At 35.4% G+C, this 22,507-nt stretch overlaps 1 protein-coding gene across 4 annotated transcripts in view; it reads left to right on the forward strand.

Annotated features, from left to right (window-relative positions):
* Nucleotides 1–2,446, forward strand: part of LOC131078661 (uncharacterized) — a 185,503-nt gene extending 183,057 nt beyond the window's left edge. For all 4 annotated transcript variants that reach the window (XM_058016408.2, XM_058016407.2, XM_058016409.2 and 1 more), the window contains 4 exons: nucleotides 954–1,056; nucleotides 1,396–1,569; nucleotides 1,649–1,794; nucleotides 1,902–2,446. In XM_058016408.2, coding sequence (XP_057872391.2) covers nucleotides 954–1,056; nucleotides 1,396–1,569; nucleotides 1,649–1,794; nucleotides 1,902–2,101 — 623 coding nt within the window. In that variant the 3' untranslated portion in view covers nucleotides 2,102–2,446. The remainder of the gene's footprint in view (nucleotides 1–953; nucleotides 1,057–1,395; nucleotides 1,570–1,648; nucleotides 1,795–1,901) is intronic.
* Nucleotides 2,447–22,507: the final 20,061 nt, after the last annotated feature.

Consider the following 22,507-nt stretch of genomic DNA (forward strand, 5'->3'; position numbering starts at 1 on the left):
ATCTGATATGCTTTAGCAACATAAAGAGACAAGGAATGAAATATGCAGATGTCATAGGTTCTATGCATGTGTTGCTGAGGACACTTTTAAAATCCTGAGATTAAAAGCAAATATGTGTACCATTATGCCTTCGAATTTAAAAATTAGGTTGTTAGACATCATTTTGAACAAAATCAATACTGACTAGATATCAAATCCTTAGCAGTGTAACTGTAACATGGTTAACTTCCTGGTATACAAGAATTATATCTCAAACAAAGGAGGCATGTGCAAAGGAGCTTTAGTGTAAAAAGTAAAACAATTGCTAGCACAATTTAGATGTTGCATTTCTTGGCTTAGTTCTGGTCACAGTATGTTTAAGGGTTGTTTGAACTTCCTAATTGCAATTCTCAAATGTTTTGAGTATAGTTTGGGCACTTTGTGGTTCGGTTTCAGATTTCAAAAATGGTTGGCTAGGTGATCTTTGAGCATTTCTTGTGGGGCTATATCTTCTTTATTGGATATGCTGATTTTGTTTTATATCTATATTTATGACCATAGAGCTGGCTGCTTCACATTATTGGGTCTGTATAGAAAGGTGTGTTTTTTTCCAAAAATTGTAGCAATTTTGATGGTGAAAATGGTGATCCCTTTTTTTGTATCAAGAGGTATATTCATAATTTCCACATTTCATCTAACTGTCCAAGAAGGGTACCTAAACTTTACCATAAATATTTGACATTCTCTGGAAATGTTTCTGGTATTTAAAACAAGAATCTGTCCTTTTAAAGCTCATCGCTACTATATAGAACATAGGATGAAAGTATTTGTGGTATTAAGAGTGCGTCTTTTCTATGATTGGTTGCTTCTAGGGAATATTGCCATGTACTCTGTTGTTCATATATCAGATATGTGGGATGACATGTACGATATTAGCTGTTTACCACTGACCCAATTAAAAAATTTAATGGCAGGCACCCAATGGTTACACAGTAGGTTGGAAATAAATGGATATGAGGAATACAGTGGTGTTGAGTATCGTTCTGCTGGTTGTTCTGAGGCATACACTGTTATCAAGTAAGACTCATGAAAAAACTCATCATTTTCTGAATGTTGTAGATAATTTATGTACAATCTTGTGAAATTGCCTCTGAAACAGCTAGGAATTTATGTTATGGAAATTCTAGACCCTAGAAATATGATTTTAAGCACATCTGAAGTTGAATGCAGTTAATCTGCACATGTCATGGCTCAAATTGTATATGTACAAGGTCTATCATGTGTGTAATAAAAAAATGGTACCGATTTCAGTTTGTGCTTATGATATTCAAGAAATCATCCATGCAAGGCCTTTTGTAGATTTATAATGTATAGTTGTAAGCAAACCAAAAAAAATGCAAAAAATTTCTGTTTCAGGCGAGATCTTCAGCAAGCAGCAGAAGAAGAGTCCTTGACCTTAGAAGGTGATATTGGAGGTGGTTTAGTCTTACAGCGTGAAATTTGTGTTCCAAAGTCTCGTCCAAAAGTTGCTCGGATTGAGTCAAGCATTATTGCAAGGAGTGTAGGTGCAGGTTCTGGAGGGTTTTCAAGGTATGCTATAATGTCATTTGTAGTATTCATGAAACGAGTTATTGAAAGTCAATGACAACAAACTGGTGGTTTCTGACAGATTGGTATGTCTCCGGGTACATCCAATATTCGTCCTCATCCATCCAACAGAGGTGTGTGTAAAGTTCACATCTGTAGATGGAAAAGAATGTGAAATTGGCTCAGAAATGGGAGAAAAAATGCTGGAAGCAAACTCTCGGCCTAATGGTCAGTAACTTATTCTTTCTAAAGTATCTTTATAATATTGCATTCAGAGATATCCTTAGATCATTTTCTTCCCAGTCCTTGGCTCAATATAAATTTGTTCCTTACAGGGGAATGGATGTTGGTAGACAAGTGCCAAGGTCTCGCTTTAGTGAACCGATTTGATCCCAATCAAGTGTCTAAATGCTTGCTTCACTGGGGTGCTGGCACATGTAATTTAGAACTTTGGTCTGAAGAAAGGCCAGTTTCTGGGGACAATCCTTTGAGTATATATCATGAATATGAGGTAATTGATTTTCAAAGTCCATGAAAAGGAGGTTCCTACCATGATTGATTTTTTCTCTTGAGAGATGGTATTTTATAAGCCTTTTAGTAAATTTATAATGGAACAGCTAAATTTCTTAACCTGAGTCTACAACCAGAAGGTCAATTATGCTGTGGCTTCCTGTTTCACACTCTTTGGATATCAATTAGTATGAAAATCTTTCATGAAATTTGATAATCGTGAGAGGTTACATCTGTTGAGGTTATTTTGGAAACAAACACCTCTTGTTATATGTACATTAAGAATTATATGATTGGCAATCATACAATAAGGGACAAGAATTCTTACAATACTCAGTAAATATCAATAAGTATTTTGGGTAGCTTAAAATTTTGAATTCGATTATCTGCAAATTTAGATTGCTTTTATCATAAATGCTGTAACTCAATCTATTTGACCAATTTCCAAGCATAAGACTCACATGATTGACAATCTTACAATAACGGTCAAGAAATTCTTACTATACTGAATAAATATTTTGGGTAGCTTAAATGTCTTCATTTGATTATCTGCAAAGTTAGATTGCTTTTATCATATATGCTGTAACTGAATACATCTACCCAATTTCCAAAAGAGTATCTGCAAGGCCTACTAAGCGCTCAAGTTTATTTTTGATTGCCAATTATTTCCTCGGCACCTCAAAAACTATGCATTTACATGTCATTGTGAAAATGGTTTTATGAGTTTTTATCCATTGAAAATATTTTTGCTCGTTTAGTTGTTATAAACAAAGCATCAATATTTGTCGGATTTCATGGGTGACAATTTCCTTGAGCTGAGATAATATACCACACAAATATAAGAGAGCATCAATATTTGTTGGATTTCGTGGGTGGCAATATCCTGATAGTTGAGATAATATACCACACAAATATAAGAGTATATGATAGCAAATATGATCCCCAATAAAAAGGGCTGGTTATAAAAGATTTTTTCAATAGAGTTAGGAAGTGGTAGACCAAATAAATGTTGTATAAACCTTCATAATTGCCCTACTTATGTGAGATTAGGTGGCAAGCTGTTGGTGTGGTTTATATGCACGTTCAACACAGATTAAAATACCCAAAGATATCCTACTCTACTTTGATCAAAATCTTCCATGTGCTAAATAGCTGAATTGTTTGATCACAAAGACGACTCCAAGGTTCCCAAGTGCGTACGGATAGTCTTAGTTGGTTCGTTATGATTTGGTGGTAATCTCAAGGGGGACTTACGTAATTGTTCGAGTAAATCAATCTAAGGATTTTGTTGATTCCTCACACTTGCAACTTTCTCTCTTTTGTTTGGAATAGTTTTGCAATAAGTTCTTTTCAATCCTGGTTCTACTAAGACTTTGAAAAAAAGGGAAAAAGGGTGAGGGTTTAGGAATATAATTCAAATCCTAAGCTAATTCTATGAACTCTAGAGATAGAAATTGTGAAAGTGGAATTTAAACCAATTATTGTTTTGTCAAATTCAACTACTACACAAGAATGGTGCTACCTTCGAGGGAATTCAAAAGATTTTCATATCATTGATATTCACCAATATTTTGAACAATGAATACAGTAATAGAAGTTAAGTTTTCATTTACTTGTTCATGCCAACTTTGCAAAATAATTGAAAACCATTCAATTATAAAAAGTATGAATACATCAGCTCCACATTAAGCAATTTTATCAAATCCCTAATTCAATCTATCAACTTGGAAATTAAATCTATTCTAATGAGAGTCAAGAAACCATGCTAACTTGCAAAAGTGGACAAAGATTGACTAACATATTGAACAATGAATTATGTCTATTACTTAAGAAGTATCACTACAACAATTTCTCTAAAATCTCTCTCTAACAAATGAAAAGAGGAGGGTTTATATAGACACCCAAATACAAAGCAATGGTCAAGATTGATCCATGAACAATGACCAAGATTAAAACATTTAACTTTAATTAAGGCAAGCTATAACAGTTATGCAAAATGGACCAATGAGAAATAAACAACTATTAAATCAGCGTTCTTCTAGAAGTGGGCATTCCTTATCCTTTTCGTTGGCAGCAAATTCAATGAACTTGGTCACTATGGGGTTGAGCTATTCCATTGGGACACATGGCATAATGTCGTTCTTGTATTCCATCAGGTCCATCTCATCTTTGCATGTGGCTATCCAATCTATTTCCAGTTTTCGAAAACCATCCTCAATGGACAAAAATGAGGATGTCTCGCTATAATGTTGCTTCTGGATTGGATTTGTAAAAGTGAAGAAGTTGTTTTGAACTTTGGCTTTCAGGTTCTCTACATCCATGTCCTTGTCTCAAACTATTTCCTACTCATGCACATTGGAGACTGTGATTGAGACCTTGTCTTGGACTACTTTGATTGTTTCTTCTATTCTGGCAACATCGATCTTCATCTTTTCCAAGACTTCTCCTTTAGCCACCAAGGTGTTATACCATGTGCCGAAATCATATCTCTTGGGCTTCTTGCTCATTTGTAGCTTTCCAAGTCCACAATCATCAACTCATAATGTTCAGGTTTGATGTCCTCTTTTGTTTTGTCAACTTTTGAAATGGCCACATGTACTGAACGAGATCTCGTGCCATCTTTATAGATTAAGGAATTTTTCTTTGCCTTCTTTTCTTGAAGTCTTCGAGGTCCACATGACCAAGGTTGGTACCTTCAACCTTCTTCCATTTTGTAACAATCTTGGACTCCAATTGTGGTCCTTTGTTAGTGAACTTCATCTATACCTCTCTAGAAATCCCTTCTTGAGTCGACATCTACTACCTAAAAAACATTAAAATTCCCAAGTAAAAAAAAGATGGGGTTTGATGTTTGTTTCCAACTTGGAGTGCAAAGTTTCAAGGAATTTCAAAGGATAATTTTGATTTAACTTATGAAATTCTAGAAATTGTAATTGTAACTAAAAATCAAACTTGTGGAATTTTGAAAATTGAAATTATGTCTAGTTGTGAAAATTTTGCCTTCGAATTTTCATAAAAGCGCAAAAAACAAGATAGTCTTGAGTAAAATTTGAAGAATCTAAAATGAAAATTCTCTTCCAAGTCTAGAAAATTAGAAATTTTGATTGAAAGTCGTCTTGAACTCTGAAAGAAATTGGAATTCTGAAAAGAAATTTGCCTTCAATCCTTAGTAAACTTGAGAATTTTGATGAAATTCCTTAGATTGCTTTAGACAATCGCTTTAAACTTTGTCTCCAAGTGTAGAAATTGGCCTGAAATTCTCCTAGAAGTTGTCTTTTACTTCAAAATTTGCTTTGAAGTTTGAAAGAAATTATTTCCTAAGCTTTAACTTTAAGTGTTGAGAAGCGATCTGTGAGAAAATGAAACACCAATGCTCATGCTAATAAAAAAGGTAAACTCTTACTTAGTTTAACTTTTTATGTTTTTGGAAATGAATCTATTCTCGTTTTGAACACCAAGTCGAACCTTCTTTTGCTTGTGAACTTCATGTCTTGATTTGAATTTTCACATTCATTAACACTTAGCCAAATTTTATCCTCACTAGGGCAGATTTCATGTTTGCTTGAGAAATTTCCTTGAATTCTAGGAGTGTAGTTTGCTAGGAAATAAGATTTTCCATGCTAGGAGGGCAAACTTTGCTTGGAAACAGGATTTTCCATGCTAGGAGGGCGGACTTTGCTTGGAAATAGGAATTTTTTCCAAATAGGAATTTTTTCAATGTGTTGGGCATACTTCACTTGGAATTAGGAATCTCTGCCATGTCTAGGCCGAACTTCATTTGGAATCAAGAATTTCTTGGTTGAAACTCCATACTTAGCCATTTTTCTTGTGATCCTCCATTAACATTCCTAACAAATAATGTTTCCCTTGACTTGGAAACTACCCATGGTCTCAGGTAAAGCAAAAAAGAGAATTTCTAATTTTAGAAAAAAAGAAGAACAAAAAAGTAGGATCCCGGATTGGCCCCAAAATGCCAAAATGAAACTTTTTGAAAAAACAAAAAGTAGAAAAAATAGCTTTCCTAAAAAATAGGAAGTTGTCAGGATTGATCCCAAAAAATTGCATTTTTACTCATTCGACCTATTTGAGCACATCTGTAGCATCAAAATGTTCTTTTGATCATTCCTTCTCCTTATTGATTTCTTGGCTCTTCCGAAATGTCATGAAAAACTTGATTCATTTGCAAAGGCGTGAGAGACTGGAGACAAAACCCAAGATGCTAAAACACTACCCTAAAAAGAAAAAACTAGGGGTCCCCATTTGCAATGGGGCGATGTGTGAAAACATCAGAACATCTAGCGCCACCTCGAATAAATGTTCCCAAACATTTCAAAGATAAAGACTCAATTCGAAGCGAGAACCTTTGGAAAATTCAACCCAACCTATCAAAAGAATACAGAAAGTACTAAAAAGGAAAGAAGAATCCCAAATTGGATTAAGACACTTAGTCTTTGATTACCTAGGTGTATGCAAATGATTCATTCTGACTCATAAGAACATTGTGACACTTGGAATCCACCATGATGAGCTACATTAGTTATCCATACTCCAAAAGCATATTGGATAGAGCCTCGCTGCCAGCAAGCATCCATAGCCTCAACGAGGTTATCGTTGCAATCTCACGAATATTGCTCCACTGCTAGTCGAGCGTCCATAGCCTCGATGGAGCTATTTGCATGCTCCCAAAGCCAAGTATCTTGATATTTCATTTTATTTCATTTCTCTTCTTGATTTCCTCTTTTCTTTCTCATTTTTTTCTTTGTTTTGATACTACTTTCTCTCACATATTTTCCACACTTTGGTTCCTAAGCAATGAAGCTCACTTGGGTTTGAGAATTACAATGGCGACAAAGCAGAATTTTAGATCTTTTCACTAGCCATGACTTCACCTAAGAAGCCACAATGACTTAGAGCAATTCACTAAGTATGTAAAATATAGTAATCAAAAGATTTTAGCAGTGAGATGTACAATAGGTGATTCTCTTCCAAGTCAAGTACAAATTCTAACCAAATGATAAAGTCGAAAAAGAATGACCTTGGATTGTAAATCGCTTCATGAATGGATATCTAGGAAACAAACCAAACAAAAGATCCAAGATGTGCTAGCATATGACGAAAACAACACAAACACCCTTCTCACAAACAAAGGTTCCCACTTAGGACACCTAAACTAAGCAACAACTAACACTAAAGACTCAAAGCAAACTACGCTAAAGCAAACCAAACGAAAGAAAACCAAACTAACTACTTGAGCCACTTAAGAATCATGAGTCAATTGAATCAAGGCAAATAAACAATCTGGCTCGACAAAACCACTAACCTAAAACACACAAAAAGAAACCTATTCTAAAACTAAACTATGTACAAGACTCCTAGGATGAACATGACTCAAGAGACTTAAAGTATATACATGATCTAACATGATTTCTTAAATTGTTTAGGAGTAACAAAGCATTGGTCATAGTTCAAAGTCTTTCAAACTTGTCCTTAGATTTAGAGAGACAATCTCTCACAATATAACTCTCATATTCAATCAAGACCTCATGCAAGATTAACATTTGTGGTAGTTCCATGGTCAAACCAAATGCAAGTTGTTCTTCCTAAATCTCCATAATCAAATTCGTAATAACCTTCAAAATTAGGATTAAGAGTAGGGAAAGAGACAACATGGTGTTTTTTGTGATCAAATGGAGACTCTTGCTTGCCATCCACCAATGCATCATAGGAAAAGAGATTATTAGTTGCTTCAAGAGGTCGCCATTGGTGATGGATCATTGCACGCCCATCTATGACATGTTGGTTCTCAATTGCAAGATCTTGTTGAAATAATCTCAACGCCCCTTCGAATAGCTCAACACTCTTTGCTTTCACAGTGACATCTTGCATAAACCACACATCCTTATGAAACTCTGGCATATCTTCAAAAATGAAAGTCTCTTTAATAGGTTGAGCTTCAAAAATTTCTTCTAATTGATCCTTAAATACAATATTTGGTGGAATTTCATCCTTAATTGATGAATTAGGGGGGCAAAGTTAGTGATAAATTGCATCACTTGCCACGTCATGTTTGTCTTGAATTTTTTTTGATAGTGGTTCCATTTGTACTTCCTCCATAATATCTTTTAGCACCCGTTCGAATTGTTCTTCATATTTGGATTCGTTGGTGACAACTTGTTACTCTTCATTCAATACATCCATTTGTTTTCTTCTTCTCCAAGGACACTTGAAATTTTGTGCAATTCTTTTTCAACGATCGCCTTTTGTAGCATGAATGAGTATTCATCAAGGGCTTCCTCTTTTTGTTTGATTGTTGAATCATCACTTGCATCTGTTTGAACATCTAACATCACTTTCTACTAAGACTTGGAAAAAAAGAAAAAAAGAAAAAAAGGGTGAGGGTTAAGGAAGATAATTCTAATCCTAAGCTAATCCTATGAACTCTGGAGACAAAAATTACGAAAGTGGAATTTAAACCAATTCTTGTTTCGTCAAATTCAGCAACTACAAAAGAATGGTACTATCTTCTAGGGAATTCAAAATATTTTCATATCACTAATATTCACTAACATATTGAACAATGAATATAGTAATAGAAGTTAAGTCTTCATTTACTTGTTTAGGCTAACTTCGCAAAATAATTGATAATCATCCAACTTTAAAAAATATGAACACATCACATCCACATTAAATAATTTTATCAAATCCTTCATTTAATCTATTAGCTTGGAAATTAAATCTATTCTAATGAGAGCCAAGAAATCATGCTAACTTGCAAAAGTGGACAAAGATTCACCAACATATTGAATGTAATGAATTATGTCTATTTCTTAAGAAGTATCACTACAACAATTTCTTTGAAATCTCTCACTAATAAATGAAAAGAGGAGGGTTTATATAGACACCCCAATACAAAGCAATGGTCCAAATTAATCTATGATCAATGACCAAGATTAAAACATTAAACTCTAATCAAGGCAAGCTACAATAGATATCTAAAACAGACAAATAAGAAAGAAACAACTATTAAATCCAACATTCTAGAAGTGGGCATTCCTTATCCTTTTCTTTGTGAACTTGGTCACTATGGGGTCAAGCTCTTCCATTGGGACACATGACATAATGTTGATCTTGTATTCCATTAGGTCCATCTCACTTTCACATGTGGCAAAAGTGGCTATCCAATCTATTTATGGTTTTCAAAAACCATCCTCAATGGACAGAAATGAGGATGTCTTGCTAAAATGTTGCTTCTGGATTAGACTTGTAGAAGTGAAGAAATTGTTCTGAAATTTGGCTTTTAGGTTCTCTACATCCATGTCCTTGTGTTGAACTATTTCCTGCTCAAGCACATCAGAGACTATGATGAAGCCCTTGTCTTGGACCGGTTTGATTGTTTCTTCTATTCTGGCACCATCAATCTTCATCTTTTCCAAGTCTTCTCCTCTAGCCACCAAGGCGTGATACCATGTGTTGAAATCTATAACTCCTAGACTTCGTGCTCCTTTGTAGAAGGACCTAAGTCCACAATCATTAACTTGTAATGTTGAGGAGTGATCTCCTCTTTTGTTTTGTCACCTTTTGAAATGGCCACCTATATTGATTGAGATCCTGTGCCATCTTTATGGATTAAGGAATATTTCTTTGCCTCCTTTCCTTGAATTCTTTGAGGTCCACATGGCCAAGGTTGTTATCTTCAACCTTCTTCCATTTTGTAACAATCCTGGACTCCAGTTGCGGTCCTTTGTTATTGAACTTTATTTGTACCTCTCTAGAAAGCCCTTCTTGAGTTGACATCTACCACCTATAAAACATGAAAATTTCCAAGTTAAAACATAAAATAGGTGGTTTGATATTTTTTTCCAACCTGGAGCGCAAAGTTTGATGGAATTTCAAAGGATAATTCTGATTTAACTTATGAAATTCTAGAAATTGTAATTGTAACTAAAAATTAGACTTAGTGAAATTTTGAAAATTGAAATTAAGTCTGATTGTGAATTTTTTGCCATTGAATCTGCATAAAAGCACAAAAAGCAAGATGGTCTTGAGTAAAATTTGAAGAATCTGAAATGAAAATTCTCTTGCACGTTTAAAAAATTGGAAATTTTGACTGGTAGTTGTCTTGAAGTCTAAAAAAAATTGGAATTCTTAAAAAAATCTACCTTCAATCCTTAGTAAACTTGAGAATTTTGATGAAATTCCATAAATTGCTTTAAGGAATCACTTTCAACTTTGTCTCCAAGTGTAAAAATTGGCTTGGAATTCTCCTAGAAGTTGTCTTTTACTTCAAAATTTGTCTTTAAGTTTTAGAGAAATTATTTCCTAAGCTAAAACTTTCAACAGTGAGAAGTGATTTGTGAGAAAATGAAACGCCAATGCTCATGCTAATAAAGAAAGTGAACTCTTACTTAAGTTTAACTTCTTGTGTTTTTGGAAATGAATCTAGTCTTGTTTTGAACAGCAAGTCGAACCTTTTCTTGCTTACGAACTTCATGTCTTGACTTGAATTTTCACATTCATCAACACTTAGCCAAATTATATCCTCACTAGGGCGGACTTCATGCTTGCTTGAGGAATTTCCTTGAATGCTAGGACCGAACTTTGCTAGGAAACATGATTTTACATGCTAGGAGGGCAAAGTTTGCTTGGTGTTTCCCTTGTGCTCCATGCTCTTCTATGTGATAGCCGCTGGGAGAATTTCTTGGCCAGGTTTGAGACAAGTTGGGAATCCTTTTGACGGTGCCTCTGTTTATAATTATTTTCCCCAATTGCAAAAGGGAGAGGGTATGAGGAATTTATCTCGCGTCCATGACGCTTTTCTCATGGTAGACATTAAGGATATCGAAGGGAATCCTGAGAGAAGAATATCAGAGAAAGCCATGGCCCTAATTCAAACCTATGGTAGTTTCCATGTTTAATTTAGGAGTTTCTCTTATATGAGGTCGAAGGTTATGAAAAAGCCTCACTGAAACTACCTAGGTATGCCTTTGATTATCTCATGTTCTTAGAATTGTGCCGCTAGATGGCTTTTGTGAATATAAAAAATGTTCAGATGAGAAAGAAGGGGTATTCTTTTCCTTTAAGCCTATCCCATTTTTCTTGTAAAAATAATGAATCTACAAAGTTCTCAGATAAGCTCATAGCCAAGTTAGGTCTCCCTTCATTGCCAATGTGAACCCATTTTGATAGTAGATGTTGTTAGAAGAAAATTCTACGGAGCAGCCCACTATGTTCATGTGCCCAAGTTGGAGGATCTTTGGGAAGATTGCATCGATGAGAATGGGGTTTTCAGGAGAGGCTTTATGTGGCTAACCCTTAGCGAGATGCTTAATTTCAACATTATTTCCTCTATTCTAGAAAATGTTTTTGATGATGGTTCAGACCTGGTCGACAGTTCGTACCATAATGTCATCTTACGCCCTTTTCAGTGGCCAGAAAATGAATATCAAAAGAAGGACTTCAAAAGTCCTAGACAGGTCACAAGCATGGTTAGAGTGTTCAATTAGAAGTCATTCTGGTTCCTCGTCACAAAAGAGAACACCCAAGGAAACTAGTACAATTGCTCAAGCTTCTAGAGGGTGGTAGGGAAATCAACATCGGAGGCCAGTACACCTTGGGAAAACTCATAGCCTAGTGGAGATGATGACCCACTTGAGAAGAACAAAAAAATGAAATTTGTCTATGAAACAAGTCTTGTAACACCACTTAAGAAGAAGAGGACAACTTTGTTGGCAACAAGAATGAAGGAAAACTAAGAAGGGGGGGGGGGGGGGGGGGTGAATCAGTTTTCACCGGATTAAGCAAATTAAGCACAATCTTAGATCTTATCAATGGCAACAAGAATAAAGATGAACACAATATAACAACAACACACATAACACAAATATTTTTGACGTGGAAAACCCGGTTAAGGGAAAAACCACGGTGGGAACCTACCCACAATAAGATGATACTCTATAGTAGTATGTGTAAATATTACAATGGGGAATGCACATGCATTCAGGCATACTGCCTAGAGCTCACTGCTCAAAATGTAATGACCCAGAAGACTCCAACTCTCAGGGAAGGTTCACTACCTTACAATAATATTAAGACTACAATCCAGATTACATGAGCTGCAAAGATAGCATTTGCTAATGCCTAATGACAGTTTCAATTAAGCTCATTTGTCTATCTTGCCACACACTCTGCTCAATGCACCATACCGAAATATGAATTCATTTGTTCACACATACACCACTCTCTGATAATGCAGACACCACATTGACACACAAATTACATGAATATAACACCTATTTATACAATTCATCAACCTTGACTACAAGGTCGACCAAACCCTCAATCTTTAATTACAAAACTATATCACACGATACATAGATCAAGCACCAGACCAATACAATGCTATAGATAACATAGCATGTGTAAATGATGTTCAATTTACATTCAATATGCAAGTTATATTCTATTAAAATAATCTTGTTGTATATATTATTGCCTTAATGTTTAAATCTGACTATCTCCTTGTTTGTGGCAGGTGAGAGGAGCATTTAATATTTTCTATGTCCTATCTCACGAATGTCACTCAATATAAGTATATAACAAATGGGGTACGATCAAGCAATGCCTTGATCGGTCATGACCGATCAAGACATTACTTGATCGTGCCTCTTTGTTTATACTAAACAAATGCATGTTCAATGTTAATACCAATCGGTGTGAAAGTATTATAACAACCGATGTCTATCGGTGTTCACACAATGACCGATCAAGGCATTGCTTGATCGTGCCTCTTTGTTTATACTAAACAAATGCATGTTCAATGTTAATACCAATCGGTGTGAAAGTATTATAACAACCGATGTCTATCGGTGTTCACACAATGCTAACAGCCGATAGTTATCGGCATGTTAGCCTTAACAACTGATAACTATCGGTGTAGGCTTAACACCCGATAACTATTGGTAACCTTTATTATAATGCCACCCGATATATCATATGCAACCTGATATTAATCGGTGTTTTGATTAATCATTTATTTATCATTATTTATGTTAATCAATAAAGTTTAAATACAAGATTTATTAATCGATGAACATAAACAAAATACATAGTATGATTATCAATGAATAGATCATTTATATGCACATGTAGAATGGCTATCAAAGAGGAATTAATTGCTTGAAAGTTTTATCATAGTTATCGATATGATAAATTATTGAATGAGAGACTTCATTTATCTCTCATTCAATCATTTATCTTACCGAAGCTATCATGCATTAACATTCCCTCTTAGCTAGGTAAGATGAATGTAGACAATATATTCAAGCATCACAATTCAATTGATAGTTAGCATTTTAGACATTCTTAGGAAATCATACCACCTAATCATATGATATGAAGTATCACCTAAACACATGATACTGAAGTTCATCACATCAATCTTGTGATTTATAGGATATCACCTAAGCACGTGATATCAATATTGCCTACACATGCAATACTTAAGGATAATCATATGAGAAAGATTAATTTCTCATCTTATCCAAGTCGTGATATGTGCACTAACACTTTATACAAATGTTTTATCACAACAGAATCATGGCACATCCATGACCCACTAGAGATCCAACATGATAACTGGTTTGGACATTATAAGATCGTCACCTTATAATGTCCCCATACAAGTGTTCACGATCTTGAGAGATCGTCACCTCTTAGATATGAATCCAAGGGATAGAATCCAAAAATTGTCCTATCATGACAAAGAGGTTTACACATTAAACATCTTATAGGTATGCAAATATAGATTACAAAGCAAATTACCTTTCTATCATACCTAAACCTTTTCTGAAGTGATCAACCTTCGCTCTGGAAAGAGGTTTGGTCAGAATGTCTGCAGTTTGATCTCCTGTACAAACATATTCCAGTTGGATTGCATTCCTATCTACCATATCTCGCACATAGTGGTATGAAATCTCAATATACTTGGATCTGTCATGAAACACTGGGTTTACTGAAAGTTTTATTTAGCTTTGGTTGTCACAGTGTATAACAATGGGTTTCATAGGTTCTCCAAACAACCCCACAAACAACTTCCTAAGCCATACTGCCTCTCAGGCAACCATAGAAGCTACAATGTATTCTGCCTCGGTTGAGCTTTGAGCTACAGAAGATTGCTTCCTGCTGATCCAAGATATCATAGCTAAACCTAGATTGAAGCAACACCCTGAAGTTCTTTTCCTATCTGTCACACTTCCAGCCCAATCTAAATTTGTAAATCCATGTAGGTCTATATCAACTTTCTCATATTTGAGACCAAGGTTTAGGCTACCTTGTAGGTATCTCATAATGTGTTTTACAACAAACAGGTGTATCTCCTTCAGTTCACAGATAAACTGACTTAGAGCATTAATTGCATAATAGATATCTGGTCTTGTATTTATAAGGTACATCAGGGACCCAATCATCTGTCTGTATTGAGTAGGATTAGTGGGTTGTGACTCTGTTGCTGCTTCTTTAAGTTTATGTAAGTTGGTTTCCATAGGAGATGTCATGGGTCTACAGTTTAGCATTCTGAATCTCTTCAAAATATCCAAGGTGTACTTTCCTTGGTTTAGTATAATGTTGTTAGAATTTTGCCATACTTCCAATCCTAGGAAGTAGTGAAGGAGTCTTAAGTCCTTCATATCAAATTATTTGGATAGATCATTCTTACATTGATCTATAAGGTGATCATTTCCTGTGATTAATAAGTCATCAACATATAAAATCAATATTAGCATATCACCTTTATTTCTTTTGTAGTAGAGATTAGGATCTGCATCATTTTTGGAGAAGCCTAGTCCTAAGAGATAGGTGTCAATTCTTTCATACCAGGCCTTGGGAGCCTGTTTGAGCCCATAGAGAGCTTTCTTGAGTCTACACACATGAGACTCTGGATCATGAATTTCAAAACCTTTAGGTTCCTCTAGGTAGACTTCTTCTGAGATCTCACCATTTAGAAAAGTTGTATTAACATCCATTTGGTGTACCTTCCACCCTTTTGCTGCTGCAATGGCTAATACAGCTCTTATTGATGTATACCTGGCAACAAGTGCAAAAGTTTCTTCATAATCTATTCCGTCCCTTTGTGAGAAGCCTCTGGCTACAAATCTCTCCTTGTGTTTTTCAATACTGCCATCTGCAGCATGTTTGATTTTGAAAAGCCATTTAGATGAAACCACAGATTTCTTGGTTGGCCTAGGAACAATCTCCCAAACATCATTTTTCATAATGGACTGATACTCTTCAGACATGGCATCCTTCCATACTTGATGTTCAAGTGCATCTGATACATTGTTTGGTTCAGCTTTAGAGAGATCATTCATAAGGGAAACATAGCTAGTGAATTTATTAGGCCTTTTGATTTCTCTGAAGGTTCCTAAGGGAGCAACAAACTTCTGAGCTTATTCTACAGTTTTAGTGGCCAATAGTGGTCTTTTCTTGAGGTTTTCTCTAGGTGGATTTTGAGTTTCACTCATAGTTTCCTCAGGATTCTCCCTCTGAAGCTCAGGAGTAGGATCTCTATCTAAGCTGGGGTTGGGAATATAGACTTCAGGATCTAGAGAGCTTTGGGCTCTTTTGAAGGCTAAGTTTTCTTCAAAGATCACATCCATACTTAGTTCAATATTCTTTTGACTAGGTATATATATCCTGTAGGCTTTGAAGGGTTCACTATATCCTACAAAGATTCCCCTTTTTCCAGGAGGCTCTAATTTTAATCTTTTCTCCTTAGGTACATGAATATAGATAGGGCATCCAAAAATCCTAAGGTGGCTTGTATCTGGTTTTGATTTAGTAAAGACTTCCTTAGGGGTCTTATCTTCAAGATGAGAGTGAGGACATCTGTTTTGAATATATACAATAGTGCTAGTTGCTTCTGCCCAAAGATTGATATTTAGATTCTGATCAAGAATCATAGCTTTTGCAGCTTCAACGATTGTCCTATTTTTCCTTTCTTCTATCCCATTTTGTTGAGGGTTGTATGGTATAGTTAACTCCCTCTTAATCCCTGAATTTTTACAAAACTCTTTAAATAATTCTGATGTGTATTCCCCCCCATTAAAAGTTCTTAGGGTTTTAATTTTGTTTCCTGAGTAGTTTTCTGTTAGTGATTTTAATTCTTTAAACCTGTTAAGGATCTCTTCTGATTCTTTACATTTCAGAAAGTAGATCCAGGTTTTCCTAGAGTAGTCATCAATAAATATTACATAATATAGAAATCCCCCCAATGAATTTATAGACATAGGTCCACATACATCAGAATGAAGTAACTCTAAAATTTTACTTGTTTTCCTAGTACTACTCTGAAAAGCACTCTTAGTATTTTTACCTAGGGCACATCTTGTGCATGCCCCTGAATGATATTGCTTTAGCTTAGGTAGACCTGTGACAAGGTCTCCCATTGATGATAAAGCTCTAAAATTTAGGTGGCCTAGTCTTCTATGCCAGATTTCATTGGCATATATAGTTTCAGGCATTAGGGCTAGGTTGGGCTCTGTGCATAGCTCATACAAGTAGCCTTGTCTTTGACCAATTATTTTAGCTTTCTTGATGGATGAGTTCTTTGGCCAAGCCAACACTTTGTTGTCCATAAAGGTCACTCTGTATCCATTGTCCTCTAGTGCTGATATTGAGACAAGATTCCTCTTAATGCCTGGAACATATAGCACTCCTCTAAGTTGTAATGATACACCTGACTTTAGTTTGATGGTGCAATTTCCAACTCCTTTGACATGGTGTGTAGAGTCATCTCCGATGGTTACCTCCTCATCATTCTCCTCTTTCATGGAGTCTAGTACTTCTCTGAATCCTGTGATGTGTCTGGATGAGCCATTGTCGATCACCTAGGAGTTCACTTTGTTTGATGCTTGATTTGTGAGTGCTGAATAGAACACATACTTCTCAGAGTCCTCTTCCCCTTTTGATTTTCCTGTTTTGGAAAATGTTGGTTGTTTTTCTCTTCCTAAATTTCTTATGCTTGCTCTTTTTATTTGAGTTCATATTTAGAACTTGGAGATCTTCATCTATATTCTTTTCTTTGATCCCTTTCTTATTTTGCCTTGATTCCTCTTGGAGACAGTTAGCCTTTAGCCTATCGAATTTTGGAAAGTTATCCCTTTCACTGATGCCTTGGACGAACATTTCTCAGATACTAGGCAACCCATCTAAAGCAATGAGGGTTAATTCTTTGCTTTGGATCTCACATCCAAGGGTTGCCAGTTCATCCCTTAAGGTAGATATTCACATGAAGTAGGCATTGGCTGATTCCCCTTTTATCGTGGATATATGATTTATCTCTCTTTTTAGAGCCAAGGTTCTACTGGCATTGGATATCTCAAAAGCGTCTTCAAATGCTTTGAACATGTTGAAGGCTATTTCATGTTTCTTTATAATGGGAATAATATTGTTCCTTACCCCATCAACTATGATTTTGATAGCCTTATCATTTCCTTCTCTCCAAATTGCTTTGTCAAGTTTAGTCTCAGGTTTTGTAGTTTCAGTCTTTACAAATGATTCAACTTTATTTTCTTTTAGAATCATTTGAATTCTGAATTTCCATGCGGAGAAGTCGTCACCCCCTGTGAGTTTCTCTTCAAATCTGATAGCGCTAGCCATTGATAGGATTGTGATGTTGAATATATACTTGATTTGAATTTTACGTAAAATTGAACAGCCTCAGGTTCGATTTAACTATAGCTCTGATACCATGTAAATGATGTTCAATTTACATTCAATATGCAAGTTATATTCTATTAAAATAATCTTCTTGTATATATTATTGCCTTAATGTATAAATCTGACTATCATCTTGTTTGTGGTAGGTGAGAGGAGCATTTAATATTTTCTATGTCCTACTCATGAATGCCACTCAATATAAGTATATAACAAATGGGGTACAGTCAAGCAATGCCTTGATCGGTCATGACCGATCAAGACATTACTTGATTGTGCCTCTTTGTTTATACTAAACAAATGCATGTTCAACGTTAATACCAATCGGTGTGGAAGTATTATAACAATCGATGTCTATCGGTGTTCGCACAATGCTAACTGCCGATAGTTATCGGCATGTTAGCCTTAACAACCAATAACTATCGGTGTAGGCTTAACACTCGATAACTATCGGTAACCTTTATTATAATGCTACCCGATATATCATATGCAACCCGATATTAATCAGTGTTTTGATTAATCATTTATTTATCATTATTTATGTTAATCGATATAAGTTTAAATACAAGATTTATCAATCGATGAACATAAACAAAATACATAGTATGATTATCAATGAATAGGTTATTTATATGCAAATGTAGAATGGCTATCAAAGAGGAATTAATTGCTTGAAGGTTTTATCATAGTTATCGATATGATAAATGATTGAATGAGAGACTTCATTTATCTCTCATTCAATCATTTATCTTACCGAAGCTATCATGAATTAACAACATGGACCTAAATCAAATCCTCGAACACACAACACCACCAGAAATCTCTCCAAGATCAACTGCAACACGCTACACCATCAAAAATGTCGCATAACATGAAGAATATCACCAAACCGAAAAGATCTTCAAGAAAACACACCACAATCAATGCAAACCACCAAAAAAAATAGGAGACGATTAAAAACACCAACAAGTACATAAGAACCATCTACAATAGCTGCACCAACACCACTTAATCAAATCTTCGTCGATCAACACGCTAACACTCAAGAACACTTAACAAAAACAATTCGGACTAGAAAGATAACTTGCGGAGCACCAAATCATGAATCATCTTAAATGAAGATACAAACGAACACCCCAAACACTCACACAAATCCACAACCAAAGATATGATCATACTGGAGCACAACTAATCAAATACCAGAAGACTGCAATACTGAACAAAAAGGTCAAAACTTCAAACCGGATCAAATGATATGATCAAGTAAACTTTTGGATCACTGAAACCAATTAAGAATGAAATATCTCTAATTGATTCAACATGCCAAATAGATAAACCAACCATATCATCTCACTGCAATCACTTGAACACCAAAGCATCTCTTTGCACATATAGGAGTATGTTGACATCAATGACAACAACATATCCTAGTAGCAACAATATCCAACAATCTCCCCCTTTGGCATTGAAGGAAACATATGAATGTGAAAAAAAATCAATGCAAAGGAATAAATCAACACCAACAATCACCAACAAACTCTCCCTAAGATCATGCATAGACAACTCTAAAGATAAGGCAGTTTTTCACACGCATCTCTCCCCCTTTGACAACAATGCCAAAGATAAAATGCAAATCATGCTCTCTCCTCAAACCAAATAATCTCTCCCTCTAATAAGTACAATCTCTTCCCCTTAGGATAAAGTCACAATTGAACATTTGAACCACTCACTGACTACTCCGACTGAGTAGCAACACCAACTCATCAACTCGGATAAGAAGATATGACTCTGAAATCCACCAGATTGATGCAACTCAATGCATCTAGTTCTCATCAAGAGGGATAGAGACCCCTAACTTGTCTCTCGAATAGACAAATGTATCTACAAGCAAAGGCTTAGTGAAAATAATTGCATCTAATCCTTTGTAGATACATACTCCAATCTAATTTCTTCATCATTAACTTTCTCCCTCAAGAAATGATACTTTATTAATACATGCTTTGTTTTAGAATGCAATACTAGATTATTTGAAATATTGATAGCACTTGAATCATCACAGTATATAAAAATAGGCTCATCATAAATAACTCTAATATCCTTCAACATTTGCTTCATCCAAACTACCTGAGTATAGTTGCTAGTAGTAGCAATGTATTCAACTTTTGTTGTAGATAGAGATACAACATCTTGCTTCTTACTGGACCATGAAACCAACTTCTTTCCCAAAAATAATGCACCATCGGAAGTGTTTTTCTGGTCATCAACATCACCTACCCAATCAACATCGGTATAAGCACATAATAGGAAATCATCATTCTTTGGATACCCTAAACCATAGTCAATTGTCCCTTTCAGATATTTAGAAATCCTCTTCATATCTATAACATGAGTCTCTTTAGGATCAACCTGAAATATAGCACAAAGACAAACAACATGCATAATATCTGGTCTAGTATGAGTTAAGTACAACAATCCACCAACCATAGATCTATACAAAGTCTGATTAACTTTATGAGATTCGTCATTTTTAGACAACTTGCATCCAGTCACCATAGGAGTCCCAATAGGTTTATAATCATCTAACCCAAAAATTTTCAACAATTCCTTCATATACTTAGATTGAGAAATGAAAATTCCTTTACTGGTCTGAGTAATCTACAATCCTAAGAAGAATTTCATTTCACTTATCATAGACATCTCAAATTCCTTTTGCATATCATCAGCAAACTTCATGCTCAATTCATCATCTCCTCCAAAAATAATGTCATCAACAAAGACCTCAACAATCAAAATGTTATCATTATCAACCTTAGAGTATAGATTACTATCAACAATACCTTTACAAAATCCCTGCTTCATCAAATACTTGTCTAATATAGCATACTAGGCTCTAGGGGCTTGCTTCAATCCATACAATGCTTTCATCAATTTGCATACCATATCTTCTTCATTTGATAAAGGAAATCCATCTAGTTGCTCAATGTAGACTTCCTCTTCCAAATCACCATTCAAAAAGGCTGACTTGACATCGATTTGATATACCTTGAAGTTCTTGTAAGCAGCATATGCAAGCAACAATCTAACAACTTCAATTCTAGCTATCTGAGCAAAATTCTCCTCATAATCAATTCATTCCATTTGAGAGCATCCTTTACATACCAATCTTGAGCATCCTTTACATACTAATCTTTCTTTGTTTCTTACCACTTCACTAACCTCATTTAGTTTATTTTGGAACACCCATTGAGCGCCAATCACATTCTTGTCTTTAGGTCTCAAAACAAGTTCCCATGTGTTGTTCTTCTGAATTTGATTCAACATATCTCTCCAGCAACAATCCTTCTCCTAGTCATCACACTTTTATTTTTATCACCAATAATCTATTTTTTTGAATGATTCAGTCTTACATACCTTAGATTCTTCTGATTGTTCTAGTTCTCAAGCTCTGTCTCCAATGGATCATTCTGCTTTAAGATCTCAGTTTGCGTAGGCTTTGGAATAACATCTTCATCATCAAACTCATGATGACATGCTCTAATCTATTTTCCAAGACATTCATCTACCTTCACATTTGCACTCTCTATCATCTTTCTCAGTCTCTTGTTGTAACACCAGTAGGCCTTTCTCTTAGTAGAATAACCCAAGAAGATTTCTTCATCACATCTTGCATCAAACTTGCCTATATCCTCATCTCTTTTGATATAACATTTGCTTCCAAAAACAATGAAATATCTAATTGTAGGAACATGACCAAACCATAGCTCGTAAGGAGTCCTACGAGAATCACCTTTTATATGCACCCAGTTGAATGTGTAAACAACAGTGCTAACAAGTTCTCTCCAAAAGGCCTGTGCAACATTTCCTTCAATCAACATAGTCCTATCTATTGGCAATTTGGAGGAATTGATTATGTGTTGCATTGATGTTTTGTCATTGATGGCAACACTGACTATTTTGGTTGTTTACTGGTTTTCGGTTGGTTCCGGTAGAGTGGTTGGATTATGATATTGATCTGGTGTGCTTCGGTATGCTTTGGTTTGTGGAATTCATTTGGATATGTCATTCATGCTATTCAGATGCATATCACGATTAGTTGGTTTGGGATTTGATGACTCAGATACTATCATTTGTTCTAGTAAGCCTTTTGGTCACCAGTAAGGGTTTTAACAACTGAGCTTTGTTGAAGGTCTTTTGATGCACGTGATAAGTAGTGTTGGCGCGACTTGTAGATGGCTTCCAAGATGTTGTTGGTTATCTTGTTTGTGTTCCTGTTGATCAGTAGTGTTGGATTTGGTTTATGGCGACCTATTTTGGGTCTTGTGCTATTTAGGTTATGGTCCGGCTTATGCAATGTGTTGACGGGTGATTCCAATGCGTTACCGGATGGATTCATTGATTGGATTATATTGTTTCAATTTTAGGCCGACTTGGTTGATCATTGGATTGTGGGTTTATGTTATGAATTTATTGTATTATCTTTTAGGTGGCCGACCTAATTGTTTAGGTCCCGGGTTGGTATAAATATGATGTAAGATCTCTTTGTAGATCATGGGATGGTTATGCGATTACATATGTAAATAATGTTGTAATCATATGCAGGAGTTTTGATTTATCATAGGTGATCAAATTGGGTTGGTAACAAAGGTTTAAGGCCTCTGATACTAAGATTAACCAGAACTATACTTAGGCATATGAGATGCTATCTTTGTAGTTCACTCTT

This window comes from Cryptomeria japonica, chromosome 2, assembly GCF_030272615.1.
Source record: "Cryptomeria japonica chromosome 2, Sugi_1.0, whole genome shotgun sequence".
In the NCBI taxonomy this organism is placed as follows: domain Eukaryota; kingdom Viridiplantae; phylum Streptophyta; class Pinopsida; order Cupressales; family Cupressaceae; genus Cryptomeria; species Cryptomeria japonica.